Source organism: Ochotona curzoniae, unplaced genomic scaffold, assembly GCF_017591425.1.
Source record: "Ochotona curzoniae isolate NIBS_2020 unplaced genomic scaffold, NIBS_Ocur_1.0 contig_3432, whole genome shotgun sequence".
In the NCBI taxonomy this organism is placed as follows: domain Eukaryota; kingdom Metazoa; phylum Chordata; class Mammalia; order Lagomorpha; family Ochotonidae; genus Ochotona; species Ochotona curzoniae.
This window is the reverse complement of record NW_024465859.1, coordinates 6,844,335-6,866,761: the sequence shown is the minus strand read 5'-3', so window position 1 is coordinate 6,866,761 and position 22,427 is coordinate 6,844,335. Positions and strand designations below refer to the sequence as shown.

At 35.6% G+C, this 22,427-nt stretch overlaps 1 protein-coding gene across 1 annotated transcript in view; it reads right to left on the bottom strand.

Annotated features, from left to right (window-relative positions):
- Window positions 1-750: 750 nt before the first annotated feature.
- METTL15 (methyltransferase like 15) overlaps window positions 751-22,427 on the bottom strand; it is a 141,306-nt gene continuing 119,629 nt past the window's right edge. The window contains exons 6-7 of the mRNA XM_040980019.1: window positions 22,103-22,281; window positions 751-4,415 (exon numbers count right to left, since the gene is read on the bottom strand). Coding sequence (XP_040835953.1) covers window positions 3,988-4,415; window positions 22,103-22,281 — 607 coding nt within the window. The 3' untranslated portion in view covers window positions 751-3,987. The remainder of the gene's footprint in view (window positions 4,416-22,102; window positions 22,282-22,427) is intronic.

The following is a 22,427-nucleotide window of genomic DNA, read 5'->3' as shown; positions in this document are numbered from 1 at the left end:
TTTTTAATGTGTGCTGTATAGATACACAATTATCCCTGGCTTTTAATTCAAAATGACAATTAGGAACAATAATTTATAAACCATTGGAGACATGTAATGTTTTGCAAGGACTAAAACAAATGATTTTCAAACATTTGAAAGTGAATTCTGTGATATATTTTTATAAATCTAACTAGACGTACTGTATTCTCATATGACAATAATTTTAAGATGTGAACTTATGAACAAATTACATCATACATTACATGGAATAGAAATATATATTACATATGATTAATTTCTCTCAAAAATCCCAGAAACTTCAAAGAGAACACAGTAACTAATTCAACTTTAAAAGCAAATTGAATAAGGAAAATAGAAATACCCAGCAAAACTGTGTAGGTATTAAATTTTATTTTTGAAAAAAGATTGTATTGGGCCCGGCACGGTGGCGCAAGTGGTTAAAGGTCCTCACCTTGCACGCCCAGGATCCCATGTGGGCACCAGTTCTAATCCCAGCAGCCCCGCTTCCCTTCCAGCTCCCTGCCTGTGGCCTGGGAAAGCAGCAGAGGACGGCCCAAAGCTTTGGGAACCTGCACCCACGTGGGAGACCCGGAAGAGGCTCCTGGCTTTGGATCGGCATAGTATCAACCCGTTGCGCTCACTTGGGGGGTGAATCATCGGATGGAAGATCTTCCTCTCTGTCTCTCCTCTCTGTATATCCGCCTTTCCAATAAAAAAAACAATAAAAATAAATCTTTAAAAAAAAAAAAAAGATTGTATTTAAAAGGCAGAGTAACAGAGAGTCGGAGACCTGGAGTTACGTTTCATCTGATAGTTCATTCGTGAAATGGCTGCAACAGATAGGGCTGGGCCAAGTCAAAGCTAGGGGGCTTCAATTTCATCCCAGTTGCCACATGCATGGCAGGAAACCAAGTTCATGGCCTTCATTCGCTTCCTTCCTTGGTGCATTATCAGGGAGCTGGATCAGAAATAACAGCTGGTACATGACCTGGCATTGAGATATAAGATACTTGAGTTGCAGGTGGTAACATAAGGCGCTGCATTCTTAGGTGATCTACTGAAGACTGTCAAGAACGATTACACTAGAGACACTGACCTATATAAAAATAATTCACAAAGGCAGTTAATACAGAGATTCAGAAATATTTTATGAGCGTTAGCAATGCAAATCACGTTTTTATTTCCAGTTTGCCTGAACGTTTGTAAACCACTTTTTCAAAGTATATCACTTGGAATTTATTCATGTTTACATTATTTCCCATAGAAGAACAAAAAGCAAGCAAGAATGATTATAAATAAACTAATTCCAGAAAACAACTACACTAAAGCATTTCATAATAATTTTGTTTATTGTATATATTTGCAGAAATTTTCTGCCAGAGTATTAGCTTTCTAAGGTTGACACATAATTGACCACAATCAGAGTGGCTTAAAACAGAAATGTTCCTATTACTATTCTAGAGGGTAACATTCCAAAATCACGATGTCCAGAGGATACAGGATCGGTTCTTACTAGATGCATCCTGATGGTGCTTTTCTCCAACCTTCTGGTGCTGAGTTGCCAGGAATCTGCAGTGTCTTTTGCCTCGTGAGACCAATAATTCTGACTTCTGCCTCCTTCTTTTCATGACAGACTTCCCTATTTCTGTTTGTCATAAGGGTTATAGTCACATTGGATTAAGAGCCTGCCTCTTCCAGGAGGCCTCATTTTAACAAGGACAGTATTTTCAAATCAGCTTATCAATCTTGAGTTTCTAAGGACATAATTTTTAGGGACTCCTTCAGGTAGGATTTGGGTAATTAACTCGGGTATAGTCACTTGTTTCTTTTTTCTGTGTTCCCAAATCTGATTTCACTGCAAGATTGTTCAGATTTAAAGAAAATCTACAAGGCAAGCATTTGGTCCAGAGGTTAAGATGCCTGGAAGGAAATCCATGTCCCATAGCTGAGTGTCTGGATTCAATTTCTACTTCTGGTTCTTGATTGCAGTTTCTTGCTAACACAAAACTGTGTCTCTTAACTAACATTTAAAATAGTTAAATAAATATCATAAATTACAGTGCCAAACAGGAATGGCTATCTATGTTAAATATTATAGAGGTAGACAAAAATGAGGTTAATTCATCCATTTTACTTTTGTAAAATTTTCCATGTATGTCTGCTGAATATAATTCACTTAATCAATTTAGAATAAGTAATACGATTATAAGGATAACTACTTAATATATATTTACATGTGCTTCCACCAACATAACTTCTCGCCCTCCTCCTTCATCCTCATATATTCTCTTACCTTTCATATTGTTCTCAAGGCTGGTCCCCTTCAGTAGAGTGAATCCTCACTTTTCCAGTGCTGTGCACCATCTCTTTGTAGTATCTACTTCTCTGTCCATCTGACAGCAGTTTTCATCATTTTTTCCTCATCATTCTTCTCTACGAGACTATTCGCCCCATAGCAGACAAGCACTGCCTGTCATGTGTACTGTACTTACCTTCGTTTTTCAAATGGCAAGTTCAGTATTTGCTGAAACTGAATAAATTACGCATAGAAAGGTGACACATAAATTATGAATCAATCTTAAGAATTTGCCAAAGAATTCTCTACCAAACACATCTCTCTCTCTCCTGAACACACATTTTATCCTACTGCAGTTATTATATCTAAGTGTTAAGAGAACACTTTTTAATAAATGAACTAAATCAGTTTTCTATTTAAACAAACTATTCTATCTAAAAGTATTCATTGTATTATGTATTTGAGAGGCCAACAGGAAGAGTGAGAGAGTGAAACCATGAGAAAACACTGCCAATTGTTGGGTAATTTCCAAGCCAGGCTGAAGCCATGACTTTGAAAGTAAAGTCAGGTGCCATTCATATGTGACAGAAACCCAGTAACCCAAGAAATTACAAGTGCTTTCCAGTGTCCATATTAGCAGGAAGTTTGACGCAGTTGAAGCCAGGAAGTGAACCTAGGTACTCTCTGTGAGATGAGGCTGTCTCAACTGCTAACTTAAATGTCAGATCAATGCATGGATACAGTTAAAACTAAATAGATTTTAGTGAAACAATTGTCTGTGAGAGTTGTTAAGAGTAATTTTACATTTTACTTTGCCAACATATGTAGAAGTGATAAATGTCATACTGAAAAGTATCTATTAAAATAAAGAACTACAAATTCAATTAGTGAAATCTACTAATATAATGCATTTTTTAAATATTTGAAAAAATCTTTTAAAAATTATTATTTATTTGAAACTCAGAGTTACAGAGAGGTAGACAGAGTGCTTTCATCCACCGGGTCACTCGCAAAGTGGTTGCAATGGCCAGGACTAATCCAGGACAGTCACAGGAGCCAGGAGTCAAAAGCTTCATCCAGGTCTACAATGGCAGGGTCCCAAGCACCTGGACAGTCCATTTTCTCTGCTTTTCCCAGGCCATTATCAAGGCGTTGGATCAGAAGTAGAGCTGCTAGGACGTGAACTGGTATCCATGTGTTACCCATATAGTATACATATTGGTATTGTAGGTGGTGACTTTATCAGGTATGCTATGATAACGGCCCCAATATTTGAAAAGTTAAAATTTGAATAAAGTACATATCTGCAAAAAGATATGCCTATTAATTATTCAGAAATAGGTAAATTAAAATTAGGTCCGTGATCATCATTTTTGCTACAGAAAGTCTACCATGAATCTTAATAACTAAATTCAGAATCTAGGGCATGCAAATGTTTATAATAGTTTTTCTTTGGATAATTTGAGATAAACATAACAATTTTTTTTGACTTCCCATAATACAAAGATGAACACATTTTCTGAGCGTTGACATGATGTTGAGTTAAATTTTCTGTTAAGCTAATATTTTTAAAATTTCTTTCTGAGAAAAAATGCTAAATACCATTAATCTCTACACTCTTACATTTTAAGCTCTATACAGTTATTCTGGAATAACTAAAACTTGAAGATTAGATGATGGTGCTTTTCTCATAATTTGATAGCTGCTCTAAGCTTAGCTGAGCGTCCTCTGGGGTTTTCCTGTACATCTTGATCCTCCGGAGTAAGTACTTTCTTGTTTATCAATTCCCACATTAAAGGAGCTTTTCCTGCAGGGACTTCTGAGCTCAATTGTGAGGCCTCTGCCACCTTCTGTTTAACACTTAAGTTAAACCTTTCTGTCATGCTTATCCCATGTAAAAATCGTTTGACAATGCGATCCTCTAGTGAATGGAAAGAGAGGGCAACAAGGCGACCACCAGGTTTCAGAAACTTCTGGGCTGTCTTCAGTCCTGCGTAGAGTTCATTGAGCTCATTGTTCACAAATATGCGAAGGGCCTGGAAGGTCTTGGTAGCAATATGTGTAGATCGCTGTAGCAAGTCTTTTCGTGCATAAATAGCAGAGGGAGGAAATGCACCTAGGAATAGATTGTGTAAAAACAGAGAAAGTGGGCAGTTCACATTAATATGTTCCACTAAACATATGGGGTTTCACAGTGTGTATATACATACAAGTATCCAAGGAATTAAATTTTCTTATAAAATTATGGCATCTCATTCACGCATCTAATAAAGCATTATAACAAAGTTTAAAAGGATCTGTCAGAAATACATTTGAAATGTTATTTAGTGAAATCAAAAAAGCAGTGAAAGACAAAGGGTAAACAAGTATGAAAAGAATTTGTATACCCATGATAATCACATTTTAATTCAAAATTGCTATGATACGAAAACAACCCAGATGTCCATCAGCAGATGGCTGAATAAAGAAAAGGTGGCTAATATACACTATGAAATACTACTCAGCCATAAGAAATAACACAATTTTGTCTTTGACCATAAACTGGATTGAAATAACCATTATGCTGAATGAAAGAAGCCAGTCTCGAAAAGGCAAATATATTGTTTTCTGCTGTGTAGTAACTTATACACAGGTTACAAAGCAATGTATCCAATATGAGCAAGACTGACATTTTGAGATTTGATTATTGTTTATTTCTTTTCTCTATACTTCTGAGGAACAGTGTATTTTTTTTTCTACTTACTAGTTGCTGAAATTTTTAACCTAATGGAGTATTAAGCCTGTGTGAAGTGAACAGAAAGTATGCCATTTAGGGAAAAAAAAAAGGAAGAAGGTGAGTGGCTTGAAGTATCACTGTGATCTGCATTATGCAATATATGAAATTTGTTTATTCAATATAAAGTAATATTTATTTACGTTTTATACTTACACATATACATATTTTACATATATATATGAAATAACAACTCAACCTTTGAAATTTGGTGAAAAGCACTGAATATTATTCATAGTTGAAATGAGTTAAAGAAACCATAAATAGAATAAACCAGAAAAGTGCACCAAAACATACCATTAACAAACTAGTACAAGCCAAATGCACCGAAACATACCATAAACAAACTAATACAAGCCAAATTAAGTGAAAATTAAAGAAAAATAACACACTATATTAAGAACAAAATGATTGACAGTTAATTTCTCACTAGCATAAGAGAAACTATAAGACAGTTGAGAACAACAACAAAAATGTCAAAAAGGCTATATTCCCTAAAACCATTCTTCATAAATAAAGGTTCAAAGATATTTTTAAAGGAACAAAAAGTAAGAAGTCATTGCTAGCACATCTGCATTGAAGCAATACCAAAGGAAATGCTGCAGGCTGAAATAAAAAGAAGCCAAGGGATAACTCACTTAGTCAGGAATAAAGAGATAAGTTTTTCATACATAAGATAATACGCATGATAAACATTACCTATCTATTCATTCGTAGATTTTCTATGATAAGACATACAATAAGTGACAATAGCAGAAAGGATGAAAGTGAATACATGGATCTATGTATACTGTTGCAAGATTCATATATTTTACTGGAAGTGAAATTTGCCTGTTATGGTCTCTAGACAATACTAATGCAAAGAAATAAAGCTAACTAGCTTATGGAGATGAAAAATAGTCCATAAAAATTTAAAAAAAATTTATTTAATACAAAAGAGAGCAGAATTGAAAGACAGCAAAACAAAACAGTGACAATCAAAGACAATAAATCCAAATGTCAATAATTACAGTGAAAATGCACTATCTGACCCAATAAAAATGTGCAGTGTGAGCTAACTATTAAGGCATACTGGGATAAACCACTGCCTGCAATTCTGGCATATCATATGGGTGAACATTTATATCCTGGCTGCTTCACTTCTGATTCAATTCCCTGATAATACTCCAGGAAAATCAGAGGGAGGATGGCCCAAGTATTTATTTAGCTGCTGTAGTAATATGGAAGACTCGGATGTAACCCCTGGTTTTGGCGTGGGCATTCTAACCACTTGCACAGTGAATAAGCAGATGGAAGATCTCTCCCTTTGTCTTCCCTTCTTTTCCCATAACTTGAGCTTCAAATAAATAAGTCTTTCAAAAAACATATAACTGAGTCAGCATTGTGACATAATTGTGATTGTATGTTGGTTTCCATTTGGGTGTGGGTTCATGTCCTGACTGGTCCACTTTAAATCCACCTCCCTGTTTACAGCCCAGGAAAATCAGAGGAAGATGGCCTAAGTGCTGGGGCCCTATAACCCATGGAGGAGACTCAGATGAAGTTTCTGGTTCCTGGCTTTGGCAAGATTCAGCCATGGCTGCTGTAGGCACTTAAGGAATGAATCCTCGGGCAGAAGATCTGTCCCTTTTTCTTTCTCTCCCTCCCTGTAACTCTTTCAAATAAATAATTATTTTTTTAAAAAAGAACAACTCAGTAATAAGAACTCAGTTAATTTACTTGAAATATGGATAAAATTTTAAAATATACATTTCATAAAAGGCATAGAAATAGTAAAAAAGCATATGAAAATGTATTCTACATTATTAACATTTACAATAAATTAGAGTTAAAAAAAACTATATACACATTGAAATGGAAGTGCTGAAACTGTTTAAGGATACATGTATTATCTGAATAGTAAAATAAACAACAAACAAAAAAACTATGCAAATGAAAACTCCAGACCCAAAAGGCTTCACTGGTGTTTTCCACGAGAAAGAAATTATAGACCAACATTTCCTACAAGTGTGAATATTAAATATTAAACAAAGTTCTACTAAGTAAAATTCAGCAACAGATTGCAAGGATTATGCACCATGACCAACTGAGATTTATTTCTGGAATACAACTATGATTCCACAAAAAAACTGATCAATGAAATAAATCAACAAAAAGAAAAGAAATCCCACATGATCATCTGAATTGACGCAGAAAATGGTATTTGACAAAATTTGGATCTCTTTTGTGTATGAAAAAAATTCTCCATAAAGTATAATTATAAAGAAACTATCTCAAAATAATAAGGGGATTATTTTTAAAAATTCACAGATAACACTACCCTCTATAGCAACTTTAAGATTAAGAACAACACAAGTAATACCCTCCTTCTCCAATTAACAATAAACAGATGAGGGTACTTCAAAACATTTGTTGAAAATGTAATTTAAAATTCTGACACAAAAATATAAAAATGTATATTTCCACAGTATTAAAAGATCAATCATACAAGAAAAGGAAAAACAGGCAATCAGGTTAGAAAAGAAGCAAAATGACCACTTTCCCTGTATATGACCTTATGAGGCTACTTCAAAATGTTTGTGGAAGAAGAAATTAAAAGCTAGATTTATTTTGATGCAAAATCTTCTGCTTTATATAAGGTTTGCTAAGTGCCTTGTAAACACGGCATTTATACATACATACAATGCAATGGAATACCAAACATCTAAGCAACAACCAGCCATGTTTCTCTATACCAGCAGTAAAAACCATAAAAATGAAAGTAAAAAGAAAATTTCATTCATAACATCAAAAGAATTAAATACAATGCACAAATGTACCACAGCATCACACTGCACTCCAAAAAATGTATACTTTAATAATCAAAAAGAAGATAATAAAAGGAATGGTAAACTTGTGCTCTGAAGGTTACAAAACATTTTTGAAAGGAATTTAAAAGATCTAAATTTATGTCAAAACAAGGGTTGGACATTAATATGGCACTTTTCAGAATGACCTACGACTTGATGTAATACCTATTAGAATTCTACCTGATCTCTTGGTGCAAATTATCAAGATGATTCTAGCATTATACAGAATTTTAAGAAGCCTATAAAAGCCCAAATTATGCTGATAAGTAAGTAAGTAAGTAAGTAAGCAGTAAGCAAGTAAGTTTGTGCAGCACTTCAGCTAATGCCTGATCAGTTCCAAAAGCTTTAGGACTTCCCCTCTCCACCTTCTTTTTAATACACTTCATGGAAGGTAGCAGGTAACAGTCTAAGTGTCTGGAAACTTGATTATCAGTTATACACGAAATAAATCATTAATGTCACTACTCTCTCAGTTTTACTTCAAGAGGCAGAATTGCATGAAAATTTATATAAACGATAGTGTACATACACAGAAGGAATGATTTGTGAAATAGTTAACAAGTCAGTTTATCTTACTTTCAGAAATAACTTAAAAAAAAAAAAGAAGTAACTTTAGAAGTCTGGTCTGAGGAGTGAGAGCTTGACTACCCCAGCTGCCTGGCTGTAGCTGGGGAAACTCAAGACAAGCCAGGCTTGAGGCTTGGGATCCTAGCTCCGTTCACCGCTGGCATGCAGTGGACAGATCTTGAGCTAGTCTGGGCTAAAAGGCTCAAGACTTTTCTCTGGCCATGGCCACCATGCTGTGGGTGGATGTCAAGTGGTTCCAGGCATGATCAAGATCCTGGCTCTTTCCACCGCCGTCATGCTATGGGTGAAGCTCAAGTAAGTGTGGGTTGAGCTTCAGGGTCTTAACTCTCCCAATTGCATGACCGCAGATGGGAAAACAGGCTGAGCGGCCTGGGTGTCAAAAGCATCAAGTGAAGCCCTTAGCCCACCTGGTAGTGTGCTTTAGGAATTTGGGGGTGTGGGATTAGAGTCTGAAGGATGGCACAGGTGAGGATGAGCAGGGATTTGAGGTTTCATGTCCAGATGAGGAATGACTTCTCTGGGACTGCAATCTCCTTTGGCATGCATGTGGACTGGGTCTGGGGAGGGCCAGACCGGGCTAGACTCCAGTACCCAGTGGTACTTGTGGAAGTCCATGTGGGTATAACAGGCTGGGCTAGGCCCTGGCTCCAGCTAAACTATGTGGAAGCTGTGTCTGGACATGAACCAGATATGGCTGGGCTGCAACATCCAATAGTAAGAACTGGAATGCCTGTGGGCTGGCTGGGCAAGGATACAGTTCCTGCCAGGACAACAGGTGGACAAAGTCAACCTAGGCCAAAGACCCACTGGAGTGTGCAAGATCTACCACTTGGAGGACGCCAGATAGAGGCGCTTGGTGAACTCCTTTGTGAGGTTGCAGTACCTGCAGGTAAGCACAAGAATCAAGGTAAGGAGCAGCCCAAACCAGGCCAGGTTACAGCACCCACCAGCATACACGTGGATCACGTCTGGAGGCGGGCCAAGCCAGGCCAGTTCATAACATCCACTGGAAGATCTGAGAACCAGGATGAGATGTAGGAAGAGCTTGATCAAGCCACACACCAGTCAGTTCAAACTAGAGCCTGAATGGGGGGCTGACTGGTCAAGGCTAGGCTGAAGCACCCATTGGTGGATGCTGACATGAGATGAGCCATGCCAGTCTGGGGGCAGTGGGTGCTGGGTTACATGAGCCCCAGGGTTCGAGGTCTGGCTTGGTCTGGGTCCCTGGCTCAGGACCAAGAGCTCACCTATGAGAACTGGTCCTATTCAGTGTAAAGGATGGAGTGCTAGATGGCAGGCCAAGGTGCACATAGAGGACATGGTAGCCCATGGGCATTGCAGAGGACATCTGGTACTACAGAGAGAAAAATCAAGGTGCTCTTTTTTCTGGTGACCCTCGCATTGCCACTGTAGCAGGTTAAATAAGGATTTTTTTCTACTTTCGCTATCACACACAAAAAAATGCTGCAATAAACGTGAACTATTTCAAATTTCTCCATAGCAGAAAAATTCTACAAGGTAAAATAATAATCACAATTCAGGAAAAACATTATTTGCCACTTGTATGTCTGCAGAATTAAAGTTGTCAAAGCAAAGCGTATTTAGGCCCACTTACACTTGGATCAACGTATCTAAATTCATCCTCTAGACAGACTGCACCCATTTACCTGCATCAATACTATATGAGCGAGTCCAGCTCTCTACCATATTTCCAATTCTCTAATCCTGATTAGCCTAGTAGTAGGCAAATAGCGTATTTTGCATTTTGTTGGCATTTAGTAGGGCTGGGAAGGTTTTTCAAATCCATTTGGTTCCCTCCTTAAAACACTTCAAGAATTGTTTATCTTTTCCGCCATTACAAGATGGGATGGGACTACTTCTCGGATATGATCATTATAAAAAACAAATTAAAAGTATCTTCAAGAGTTTCTAGTATAAACTTTGTGAATGTCCTACACATAATTGTTTATTTACTGTTTTCTGCTGTAAAGTATATAAAACATTTTAAATATAAAGATTGAATGGAGTGAAAAATTTTCGTTATGTTGAAATTAATGATGCATCCCCTGCTTAAAAAGACGTACTTCATTTTGAAAGTATATAAACTTTTAATGGTTGAACAAGGAGAAATCATTCTTTTTGATTTTTAGTTTGATTTGGATGCTAAGACTTGCAAGAACCCTGACTGCATTAACTTAAGCTCTTCAGGTTATGTTTCAACCATCTGACCAGAAGATTACATTGATAATTAAATGTGGACATTACTGTTGCCACATACTTCATACAACTGGTATTCACACATTATGATAATACACTGTCCTCTTCTATTATCTGATTCCTTTGCTATAGTCTTTATGGAACAGCATTCTGCACAGGTATCTTCTTTCTTAAGAATACCACCAGAGACTGGTGTCCTTGCATAGCAAAAGTCTTTGCTTTTGGAATCCACATCCCGTATGTGTCCCGTATGCTTGAACTACTGCATTTATGTGGGAGACTTTGGGGAAACCCCTGGTTCTGGCTTTGGACTCGTCAACTGTATACATTTTGGGACTATACCAGTGGATGAAAGATCTCACTCTTTCTCTACAACTCTCTGTGCTATAATTCTACTTCCACTCAGAAAAAAAAAAAGGAAAAAAAGAAAGCAGAAAAGAAACACTAGCTTTACACAGATAAAATCATTTTATAATATCGCTTTTGTTTTCACAAATCAAAAAAAAATATTTGTTTAGCCCATCTATTAGCTGAATTGAATCTTGGGTGACTAGGAATTGTCTAAAGCTAAACAATTTTACTTTTAACTGGCATCGAGAATTTTTGGTAAAGTGCCATGCATTATTTACTAATTTAGCCAACTTATCCATAATGATGGTCATTACTCTCAAGAAAATTAAACACAATGAAAAGAGTGACATATATATACACATATACACATATCATGTGTGTGCTATTTTGGTAGTAAAAAGAAAAAAAAATCTTGGCACCCTATAAAAGATAGCATTTATAAAATCACTCTTCTCTGGAAGATTAGCCTTGTGAACTGTAACATTTCTCATGTCAACCAAACACCAGTAAGTGTACTGTGAAGTAGGTTTGGAACATGCAGAATGTTGCATTCCTCCTTTGGACACTCATAATATCCCTAACATGGCAAAGCTATGAAGCACTTTAGATGTTTACCCACATTCTCCAGCTACTGAAGACAACAAAAAATGTTTTCAGGAACAATAAGCCATTGCATAGAATTTATTTTCTGAATAATAAGTTGGGAAAATATTTAAGATAATTTTGTGATAGTTATGTTTCATATATTTTAATAACAGTACAGTTTTATAAAAATTCTTAAAAGAACATATCCTGATTTCTATTTGAAAGTAAACAACTACTCTAACTTCACAGGACTTTAAGCAATCACAAATTTGGGTGTTTTTAATACGAAGTATATACCACTCTAACAAAAGTGGCAATATATTAGATAAGATATTCACCCCAGAATCAGCTAGTTTATCTGAGACACACTTTGGGAAGGCACAAGGCAACAATGCTATAATGGTACACTCGCCAAACCATCTCACCTCTTTTATCCAGATTAGAGCTAAAGAAAATTAAAATGAAATTACACAGTTTAAAGTGATTTCAAAAGCTCTGATTCCATGTCTGGTAATTTATATAACAGTCTCACTTTCTGGAAGAAAATGAGTGTGGAATCTTTACCCTAAGACTGAATAGCCTTTTACTGAAAGATGCTTTAATGGAAGCCAAATCACTCTGCATCAAGTTGCAAGAGTTTGTCTTTTTCTCTACATTTCCCTTGGGGAAATATGCATTGTCAGATCTAAAGAGTGTACATCTGGTGAAGGGGCAACTGCTCTGGGAACAGTAATGAATACCGTTGGCTTTTGTCCTTCTGCTTCTATTGAAATAACTTATTGTTAGCTCAGGTTATTAGGCTGTGCATTTGTCTCTATTTCATTTACTTTCTCAATAGTGGGTTTAAAAAAATAGCTGCTACTGCTACCATTACCAAAAGACTTTTGGACAGGTATGGATTACATAAATCTGATTAAAAATCTAGACTCATCCTTCATAGTACATACATACAGGGCTTTCTTAATTCATTTGTTAAGATGGGAACCTTTTACAGTTGTTTTTATGTCCTCAAGTAATTCTTAATCTCTTTTATTTAAGCAATATGAGATGGACAGTGTTGTGCATGCAAAGAAGATAAACGGTTGGGATATGTAAAATTTTGCACTGTTAAATGTAACTCATATTATTTTATACAAATATTGAGTAATGTTGATAGAGAAAACTGAAATATTTTCCCATACATCTATCTCTTGTTACTATGTTTCTTGCAAATACATGACTTTAATATGAAAGAAGTCCTCCTTGTTCGCTCATCTCTGAACCTGAAATGCGGTTTTACCTCTGTAGTTTATATCTACTCATTCTTAATATTCACACAGATGCCACTTTGCCTAGCAACTCTTAAAGTGACCTTTTAATGCCTATTTCATTAAAGTATTTACCATGGCATCCCATTTGGCTTTAAATGTGTACCTGGCTATAAAATGCCCAGACATACTTTGTTATTTTCTTTTTAAATCTCTAATCCCAGGCCTGGGAATAGGCCGTATTAGGTGGGCTATCTACTGAATAAGATCAGAGGTTAAGATGTACATAAATAGCATTCTGAACATGGAAATTCATGAACTTCATGATACTTTTGTGAGATTTTGTATGTACCTGAAACTTCTTATGTAGTTGCCCCACTATTTCCATCAAATTCTCGGAGTCCACAGGTCCCAAATTTGGTGAAAACAAAATGTGAGTCAGCTCATAACTTATAATTTTAATGATATGATAAAAATATTCTTAATTCCTTTCTTTTCTTTTTTTTTTGTATGCAGGTATGTGTGTTTGCATAACCCCAAGAAAATGGCACCACTATCATTTATCCTATGTATTGGTCAAGGACCTTCTTCATATATGACAAAACTGGAAAATCTATCAGTAAAGATTCAGTTTTCTTTTGCCTCACAACGGATTCATATTAAAAGTAGAGGAAAATCTTGCTTAGTAACAGCCTGTACTATATATAATAATAGAACATAATTTATATGGGGAAGCAGCAAGATAGATTTCATTCATAAAAAGCGCCATGCTTCTCACTAGACAAATGACTTGATTCCCAGAGAAATTATCATTTTTAGTTCTGGGATACCATTATGCTACTTACACTTTTAAAATTTAATACATTCACATGTTCGAATGTATTGAGATTTTCAAGCTTGTGAATGAAATTAGCAACGTGCTGTGGCTGTCAACGTGATGCATTACAATTCCCCTTGAGGGGTAGGGCTTAAAAATTAATTCAGCTCCTGCACCTGTGTGCCGGCATTTGCTGAATTTCCATCACATTTAATAAGTCACTGTGACGCAACTTGTGTCCTTTTGCCTCGGTTCCTTTAATATAGTGTTAAATTCTCTCCTATTTGAAATTCAAGCAATATTACAAATTTCAAACTGTTAATTAAAATCTGTGGAGTTGAATGGCTCTGGATAAAATTTGCTTTACTCAGTGAGGTTTTAAATCTTATTCAGAGTCTGAACTAATCCTTAATTCCCACCAGGTTAGTATCGTTGACAACATGATCTCACTATGGGTGGCTGAGGTTTACAAATGCTCATATAATAAGGAGAAAAATCAAGTTATAGGCTTGAACAAAAACATAGCAAGAAATATTACCTGCTGAGATGAAATAAGAAAAATAGATTAGAATCAAAGGATTGAAACTTTACATATGCAGTTTTAAATAAAACTACGTGAACATAAAGCATATGACTTTATGCTTTAATTTGTTCAACATGGATGGGATGGTCAAAATGATTTATAATTTCTATTACGTATTTCAATGGCCTGAATATTTCCATTCAATTTTCAAAAGATTAATGAATGACTGAGACCTAATTCCTAGATGTTGTAATTACAAAGCAAAAGCTACAGCAAGAGATTCTAGTATATTTAAATTTCAAAATAAAATGCATTATTTGAAACTTTATTCTACAGGGCAAAATGTATTTTTTCCAAATTTAACCCATTTCCATCTTCTATACTGTGCACATGGTAACAGGAAAAAGTACTTAATAGTGATTCTCTTGTAAGATCAGTACATACTCATAAAATTAAATTTTACATTCCAACATAAAGGTGCTTTCCCCATTTTAGCATATTTCCTGCAACAGTAAAGTTCTCCATCTTCTACAAATTTTTTTTCCTTTTACTGAAATATAAGCTTCCAGATGGTAGAGGTTATGTTCTATGATTTACACTAATTGGTTTGTTGAAAAACTAGCAGACTCTGATGAATTAAAGGGTATGTGATAAAATTCTCCATATATAAAAAATACACCCATTTCCCCCCTCATATCTAAATTCAAACCTGAACATCCTCCTAATTTCTTTGATCTTCCTTCAGGCTTAATCTTAATAAACTGCTTTAGGTAAGGTGTTTTTGAATAATTTCAGAAAAGGCTTCAGTTTTTACAAGGAAGATATCCATTTTAAAAGCAATATTACAACAAATCAAGGCAGATATATGTATTTAGCCCCATTTAGAGGATTTACCCTAAAGGAAGAAGCCTTCCTCCCACCACAAGTCCCTAAAACATGCCCAAACTATTTGCCATACAGCTTTTAATAGATACCACTAGGAAGACGAATACTTAAAAATGGCAACCAACTAAATTATGTTTTCTCTGATATCTATTGTTATGAATATTGATAAATATTGATAAAATAGTTCATAAAATATAAGATATGAAGTAAAATAAAATTATATGCATGCAATTATTTCAACCAAAAATCTAAGAAGGAAAAGATAAATATACAAAATCATATCTGTGTTATGGCAGTAGGTGGCATTAAACATTTTTAAAGTTTTAAGTTTCTTACTAATTGTATGACTTTCAGATAAAAATGCATTTGTGATGGATAAATGAGGATATATATTATAATCGTGAATTTTAACTATTTTTACATGTGTGTATGAAGTAGAATTTTACCACTCAGAAACCCAGTTCAGGTAAATTCTTTACATTGTTTTATTTTTCTGAAGTAGCTACTATGTGTTCGGCACTAGAAATGAGAAATAAGATATTAAGAACTGGAATAAAGGCCATCCTTGTTATACATTTGCAAAGCACTTGGCGTAACCATATGCATATTGAAAGAATTTATAAAAGTTAAGAGTAATGAAATGCAATAGCTGGCAAAAGAATCACATAGACAACAAAGCACTCCGGATACTAAATAAATTCTTTTGGCCTGATACACTAAAATTAGAGAGGCAATTTAATGCCAATTTATCACTCAAAAGGAAACAACAACAAAAAATTGGGAAACCTCTCAGCTTTCCCTCACCAGTATCTGAAATTCCTTATAGTTTGAGCTCTTATCACCCTCCAGTTATGGTACACGCTATATTTTAGCGCAATAAAGGTACTTAGAGGAGGCCAGTGTTGTGGTGTAGTGTGTAATGCTGCTGTCTGCCACACCTGTATCACAAATGGGCTTTAGTTCCAGTCCAGGCTACTCCATTTCTGGCTCAGCTTACTGTTAATGAACCTGGGGAAGCAACAGAAGACAGCCTAAGGGCTTACTTAGACTTAGGTCCCAGTTACACTCTGGATCAGCTCAGGTCAGACTACTGTAGCCATTTGGGAGAATGAAAGAAGGAAGCAGCAGATGGAAGTTGTCTGTTTCCCCACCCCTCCCACATCCCCCTGTGTTTCTGTGTGTGTAAACTCCACATTTCAAATAAACAAAGCACTGTCATGATTTGGAACAAGAGGTAGGTTAAGAGCCCGGCTCGACAGCATAGTGGTTAAAGTCCTCGCCTTGAATGCTCCAGGATCCCATATGGCTGCCGGTTCTAACCCCGGTGACTCCACCTCCCACCCAACTCCCTAAGCAGCTGAGGATGGCCCCAAGCTTTGGGACCCTGCACCCGTGTGGGAGACCTGGAAGAGTCTCCTGGCTTTGGATTGGCTCAGCTCCGGCCATTGCGCTCACTTGGGGAGTGAATCATCGGATGGAAGATCTTCCTCCCTGTCTCTCCTCTCTGTATATCTGTCTTTCTAATAAAAATAAATAAATCTTAAAAAAAAAAGAAGTAGGTTGAAACTTGTATTTTCCAATACCAGTTCAAATTTCAGCTGAATTTGATATGAGATAAATCATCTAATACTTTTTAACTGAATTTATTTATTTGAGAGGGAGGGAGGAAGGCATAGGAGAAGAGAGAAAAACAGAAAGATCAAGCTTCTTCCATCTGTTCCATCATTCCAGAAATGCCACCAAAAGTTGGGGGGGAAGGAGGCCAAGGCAGGGAACCGTGAAACACAATTTGTCTCTTCCATAGGTATCAGGTACCCAAGTATTTAAGTCATCACTGGCTACTTCTCACGGCGCACATGAACAGGAAGCTGGATGGGAAAGGGAGCAAGGACTCCAGCTGAAGGACTCTGATACCGGATGAGGTCAACACATGGCGTGTCAAATCCCTGCCCTCACCTAACCTTTGCATGGTTCAGCCTCCTCATCTACTGAACGGGTATTAAACATATCTACTATGTGAACCAGCCATCTCACTTCTGGGAACTTTCCCAAACAAAATAAAATCAGTATATGATATTTTGTATACCCACATATACTGCAGCTCAAGTCACAATAGCTAAGATATGGAATCAATGCAGTTGCCTATTAAAGGATAACTAGATAAAATAAGTTTAAAATAAAAAATATAGTAGCTGCCTTCTGGATACTTACAAAGTGAATTAACATATGAAAGTAATTTTGGGTATATGCTATTACTTGTTCATAGCAGGTGTTAGCTAACATTATTTATCACTTTTAAATAACTCAATAAGGCTAGAAATAGTCACTTGGTTGGTACTACAAAATGAGAATAGTCAGGTTTTTTTTTTCTTAGAAAGAATATTTCAGGTTTTTGAAACATTTCATTTTATTCCGAGTTGAACTTCTTGTATAGCATGTCCGTTAGAAGGACTCTTATGAAAATAAGTTTACTTACAAAATGTCATTTGATAATTGGTACGAAGTTAAATTAGCACACATAGTATACAATAACCTGAACTTGAGTGAAATGACACAAGAGCTAATAACTGCACAACCCCAGGCAGTAGCATGGGCGATGACGACACTCTGCTGTCAAAGCTGACTATAGCTTGGATCATACAATTTTCCATGAAAGTGATAATTTAGCATGTTAACAAGCTTTTATTTTTATTTTATTCATAATAGAAATGTTAGTATACAGAGTGTTTTGCAGGAAATATGGAGGACACAAAATGTAGATTGCCAAATAATAACACAAGGAAAGAATTGTTTGAGAAATTTCATTAGGAAAAGTATTTTTCCACTAAAATTCAATGATAGTGACAAGTTTTTAATGATTGCTTTATTATATTATGGAAGATTAATAAAACTTTGCTAGAAAATAACAATCATTTGGGGAACAACATGAGGCATGAGCCATTATTCTAAATAATGTTCCATTTCTTGAGTTCAATCTGTTATATAATTTTTAAGAATAACAACATTTCATAGGTAAACATGTTTTTGTTAAAAGATATACAAGTATGCTGTAATTAAAAAAAAATATTCTCATCCCTGAAAGTCAAGTAACAGAAGAACAGCTTCGAATGAAGTGTTCAGTTCATCAGAAATAATATTTAGCCACAGAGCTGTGGAAGTGAAAATGAAAGAACTAAGAGTCCTAACTTATGTATGTATTTGCTCTCTGGATTACAGTTCTGGATAGAGGACAAAAAATGCTTTCAAGTATACTTGCACTTCAAATTTCACAGTGAATATTCTTTATATCATTCAGACCATTCTTTTTTTGATCACAGCAATAACTGATTATTTCATTTTCAAGATGAGGAAATGACATCATCGACATGATATACTTAAGTTCAAGGAGCAAAAACACAACACAATCTGAAACAGAACTTGTATGCTTTCAATTCCATTGTCCAGGGAATCTTTTTTTTTTTTTTTTTGATAGGAAGAGACAAAGTCTTTTATTCACTTGGTCACATATTTAAGGGTTTTTAACCTGTTCTGGGCTCTATTCTTTTTTTTTCCACTTTTTTTAAAAAATTATGTGATACAGTTTTATAGGCACTGGGATTCCCCCACCCCTCCCACAAACCTCCCCCCATGGTGGATTCCTCCACCTTGCTGCATAACCACAGTTCAAGTTCAGTTGAGATTCCTTCGTTGCAAGCATATACCTAGCATAAAGTCCAGGGAATCTAACCCAGCCCTCAAGACACTTTACACAGAAAACTACGATGCTTAGATTCTATATCTTTCAATGTGAAGGGCAGAGGACAATTGATTTTGAGTAATACTTAACAACTTAGACTTTTTTCCTTGAATTTTCATTTTACTTCTGCTGAGAATGTATACTATTTTATTGAATTATTTGTTCAACAAACATTCATTAAGCTCTATTCATGTACCTAGTTCATAAGTCAGAATAAAGGCAGAAAGCATCCAGTTAGGAAATAGGCCTACACATTTAATCAACATGAATCCCAAGTACTTATAAAATATCTCTCATTTATATTTACATACTAATAATACTATGAAATTTCTATCACTTCTTAACTGTCAGTGAATCGATGACTTGTACTAAAATTTTTCACGTAAATCTCAATGATCTGAAAAGTGACCGATATATTTTGCTTTTGACAAGAACCATGAGATGGCAAGTTAATTTAAAAATTGACAAACAAAAGATAATTACTAAATTTGCCAAATAAAAATAACTGATAATTGTCATATGTGGATGTATAGGTTTTATAATTCTCTGCTTCTGTCAGATTTTCTACTAACTACATAATCATAATTTTATTCAATTAGGTTTTCACTAAAGGCTTATAGTGTGATTCATTTTAATTTTAATTCACTAATTTCACTACATAATCTATTAATCTGTAAGCTTTGTAAACACAGGGGATATGCCGGATTCATTTTCAATGTTTTTGTGCTTAATACAGTGCTTGGTACTCTGTAGTCTATCCTAAAAATGCCATTACTGACCACAAAATATTTTTTCTACTTCCTCTTTTCCAAGAAAAACCTATCATCATCAATGAATTTTGTCATTATCAGGAAATATTAGAGAGGGAAATGGACTCATTATACAGAAGTTAATGTGTTAAAAGTTTAATAAAATAAAGCTTACTTACCAATAGATAGAAATATTCTCAAAGATCATATAACTTGTCACAGCCCTAATGTGATTTTTAAATCACAATTCTTGTGAAAATACTTAAACTGCTCCATATAATTTCTATCGAACGCCAACAATGTTATTTCCCTAGGTTTACAGTAAGGTCATGGGAAGAAAGTTAACTTGGTTTTTTTTTTTTAGTCAAACTCCCCTTCCTCCTCCAGCTTTATTGGAATAGTTTAAAATTACATTTCTATTTTCTAGGACTTCAGTTGCTTTTTCCATCTGACTTTTAAAAACTGATTACAGCAAATGAAACACAGTTGTCTAAGTGATATAGTATACAAAAATAACATCTTGATTTCTGTGAAAACGCATTTCTCTGCAATTCCTGAATAGATCCAAGTTAAAGATTTGTTTACAGAGAGGAGGAGAGACAGAGAAGGGATCCTCCGTCTGATGATTCACTCTCCAAGTGACCACAAGGGCCAGAGCTGTGCTTATCCATGGCCAGGACCCAAGAGCCAGGAACCTCTTCAGAGTTTCCCACACAGGTGCAGGGTCCCAAGGCTTTTGGCCATCTTTGATTGCTTTCCCAGGCCACAAGCAGGGATCTGGATGGGAAGAGAGGCTGCTGGGATTAGAGCCAGCACCCATATGGGATCCTAGGTGCATTCAAGGTGAGGACTTCAACCGTTAGACCACCATGCTGGGCCCAACTTGATTTTTTAAAGGCAGATTCCCAGCTATGAATCAAATTCATAAGCTTCCAAATTATACTATTCCAGATTAGTACTGTCAATAAATATTAGTTCATAACCTTGAGCAAGCCTCATGTTTGTTAGGTATAAGGTGGGAGTTTTCGTTTTTTTTTTTCCCCTCCAATTTTTCAGTATGTTCTCTATTTCCAAACTTTCAGCATCAGAAATTTTTAGATTTTCTTACGAATAGAAACTGTGACTTCTTACTGCCTTTATTTCCAATATGGAGGACAGAAAAAAATATTGAGGTAAAAATGACAGAAAGGATATGGTAGAGTCATTCTAATAAATATAGAGAGGGAAGAAAAAAGGATAAAAGACAGGATGCATTTAATGTCAGCATGCTACTATAAACTTTTTTTTTTGAGAAAACAAAACATCATGAAATATTTTATATTCACATAGCTAAGAGGAGTTTTATTCTCACTTGCAGAAAGGAATCTAAATTCCTTGGGAAAGCCCTGAGGTATACAGGCTAAAAAATTGAAAATTTACTCAATTATTATGTATTATCAGCCTAACATTGTAGAATCTAACCTTACTTAAGTATGTCATATACAAGTACAATATAACCTCTAAATTGTAATGACCTGAATTTATAATTTTTATTGCTTGATCTATGAATAATACATAGAAGCAGCCAATAGCAGTTTCGTTCAATAAGCTACTCAGATATCCTTTATTTTTCCGTTTATGATTATTTATGTAACTTAATAGGAATCACTGAAAAGAATCTTAACACATTTGGCAAACAAAAATGATATAGGATTTCAAATGGTCCAGCCAGATGCAGGACTTAACGATGGAATTCCATCAAATAACTGCACGAGTTGCATTCTTACCTTGAAGATTTTTCATCATGAAATGCAGCTGTGAAACAACTCAGGCTTCAAAACGAAAGGCTATAATAAAGCATCTCCTGGCTAGACTTAGGTTCAAGAGGTTTATGGTGGCAAACAGCAGAAAAGATGAAATGTTTCAATAAGTCCCTCTGGCTGATTTAGTTAGCATTCACAAAGTGGAATAACCTATACATCATACATCCTTTGTTAGCTGGTTGTTTAGAATAGACATATGAGTCACTGGATTTTATTTTAGCAGTTGGGCAATGCAATTCTCCTTTTGCCCAAAATATTAAAATGCAGAAAGGTGAAAGTAAGAAAAGTAATGTCAAACCTTATACAGGATGCTTGTCATGCTCTGAGTTAGATCAGGCGATTTCTTTGCTCTAGACAATGTTTTACTTTGCTGGGCAAAAATGATAAAGTACCTCACATTAAAAACTTCTTTATTATCTTAATTGGTAAACTAAGGTATATTTTTCCCAAACTGTGTGTATGTAGAGAAGAGGTGTTGGACAGAGAAAGCATACAAAACTGATAAATGACAGACACAATTCTACCTTATATGATTTCAAGTACTAATGAATGCCTTAGGTATTTGGGGGTTAATGTGTGTGAGTGAGTGAGTGTGTGAGAGAGAGAGTGTGTGTGTGTGTGTACACATATTTTTTTTTCTTTCTTATTCTCTAAGACATTGTTTCAAATTAATAAGAGTACCTGCAATGATGCTGGCAAGCTGCTGGGTTCTGGTGATGGGACAGACAGTACGTGCCAGAACAATTGCTGAAGCAATTTTCTTGGCATGCTTTTCTTCCCCATATGTCCTGAGGATGGATGCAAGTGCCGGCTGATCTAAAGCATTCACAACATCAGCAGCGGTGGGCATGTCAGGGTACCTACACACAACAACAGTCAATTAGTCCACTGACGCCAGTTTTCATTGACAAGAGGTGAAACGGCAGGGTGCTGAGAACTAAAGTTGGAAACACACACAATCTAAGAGAAATTCAGAGATTTTAAACTCAGATACTGAAGTCTTTTA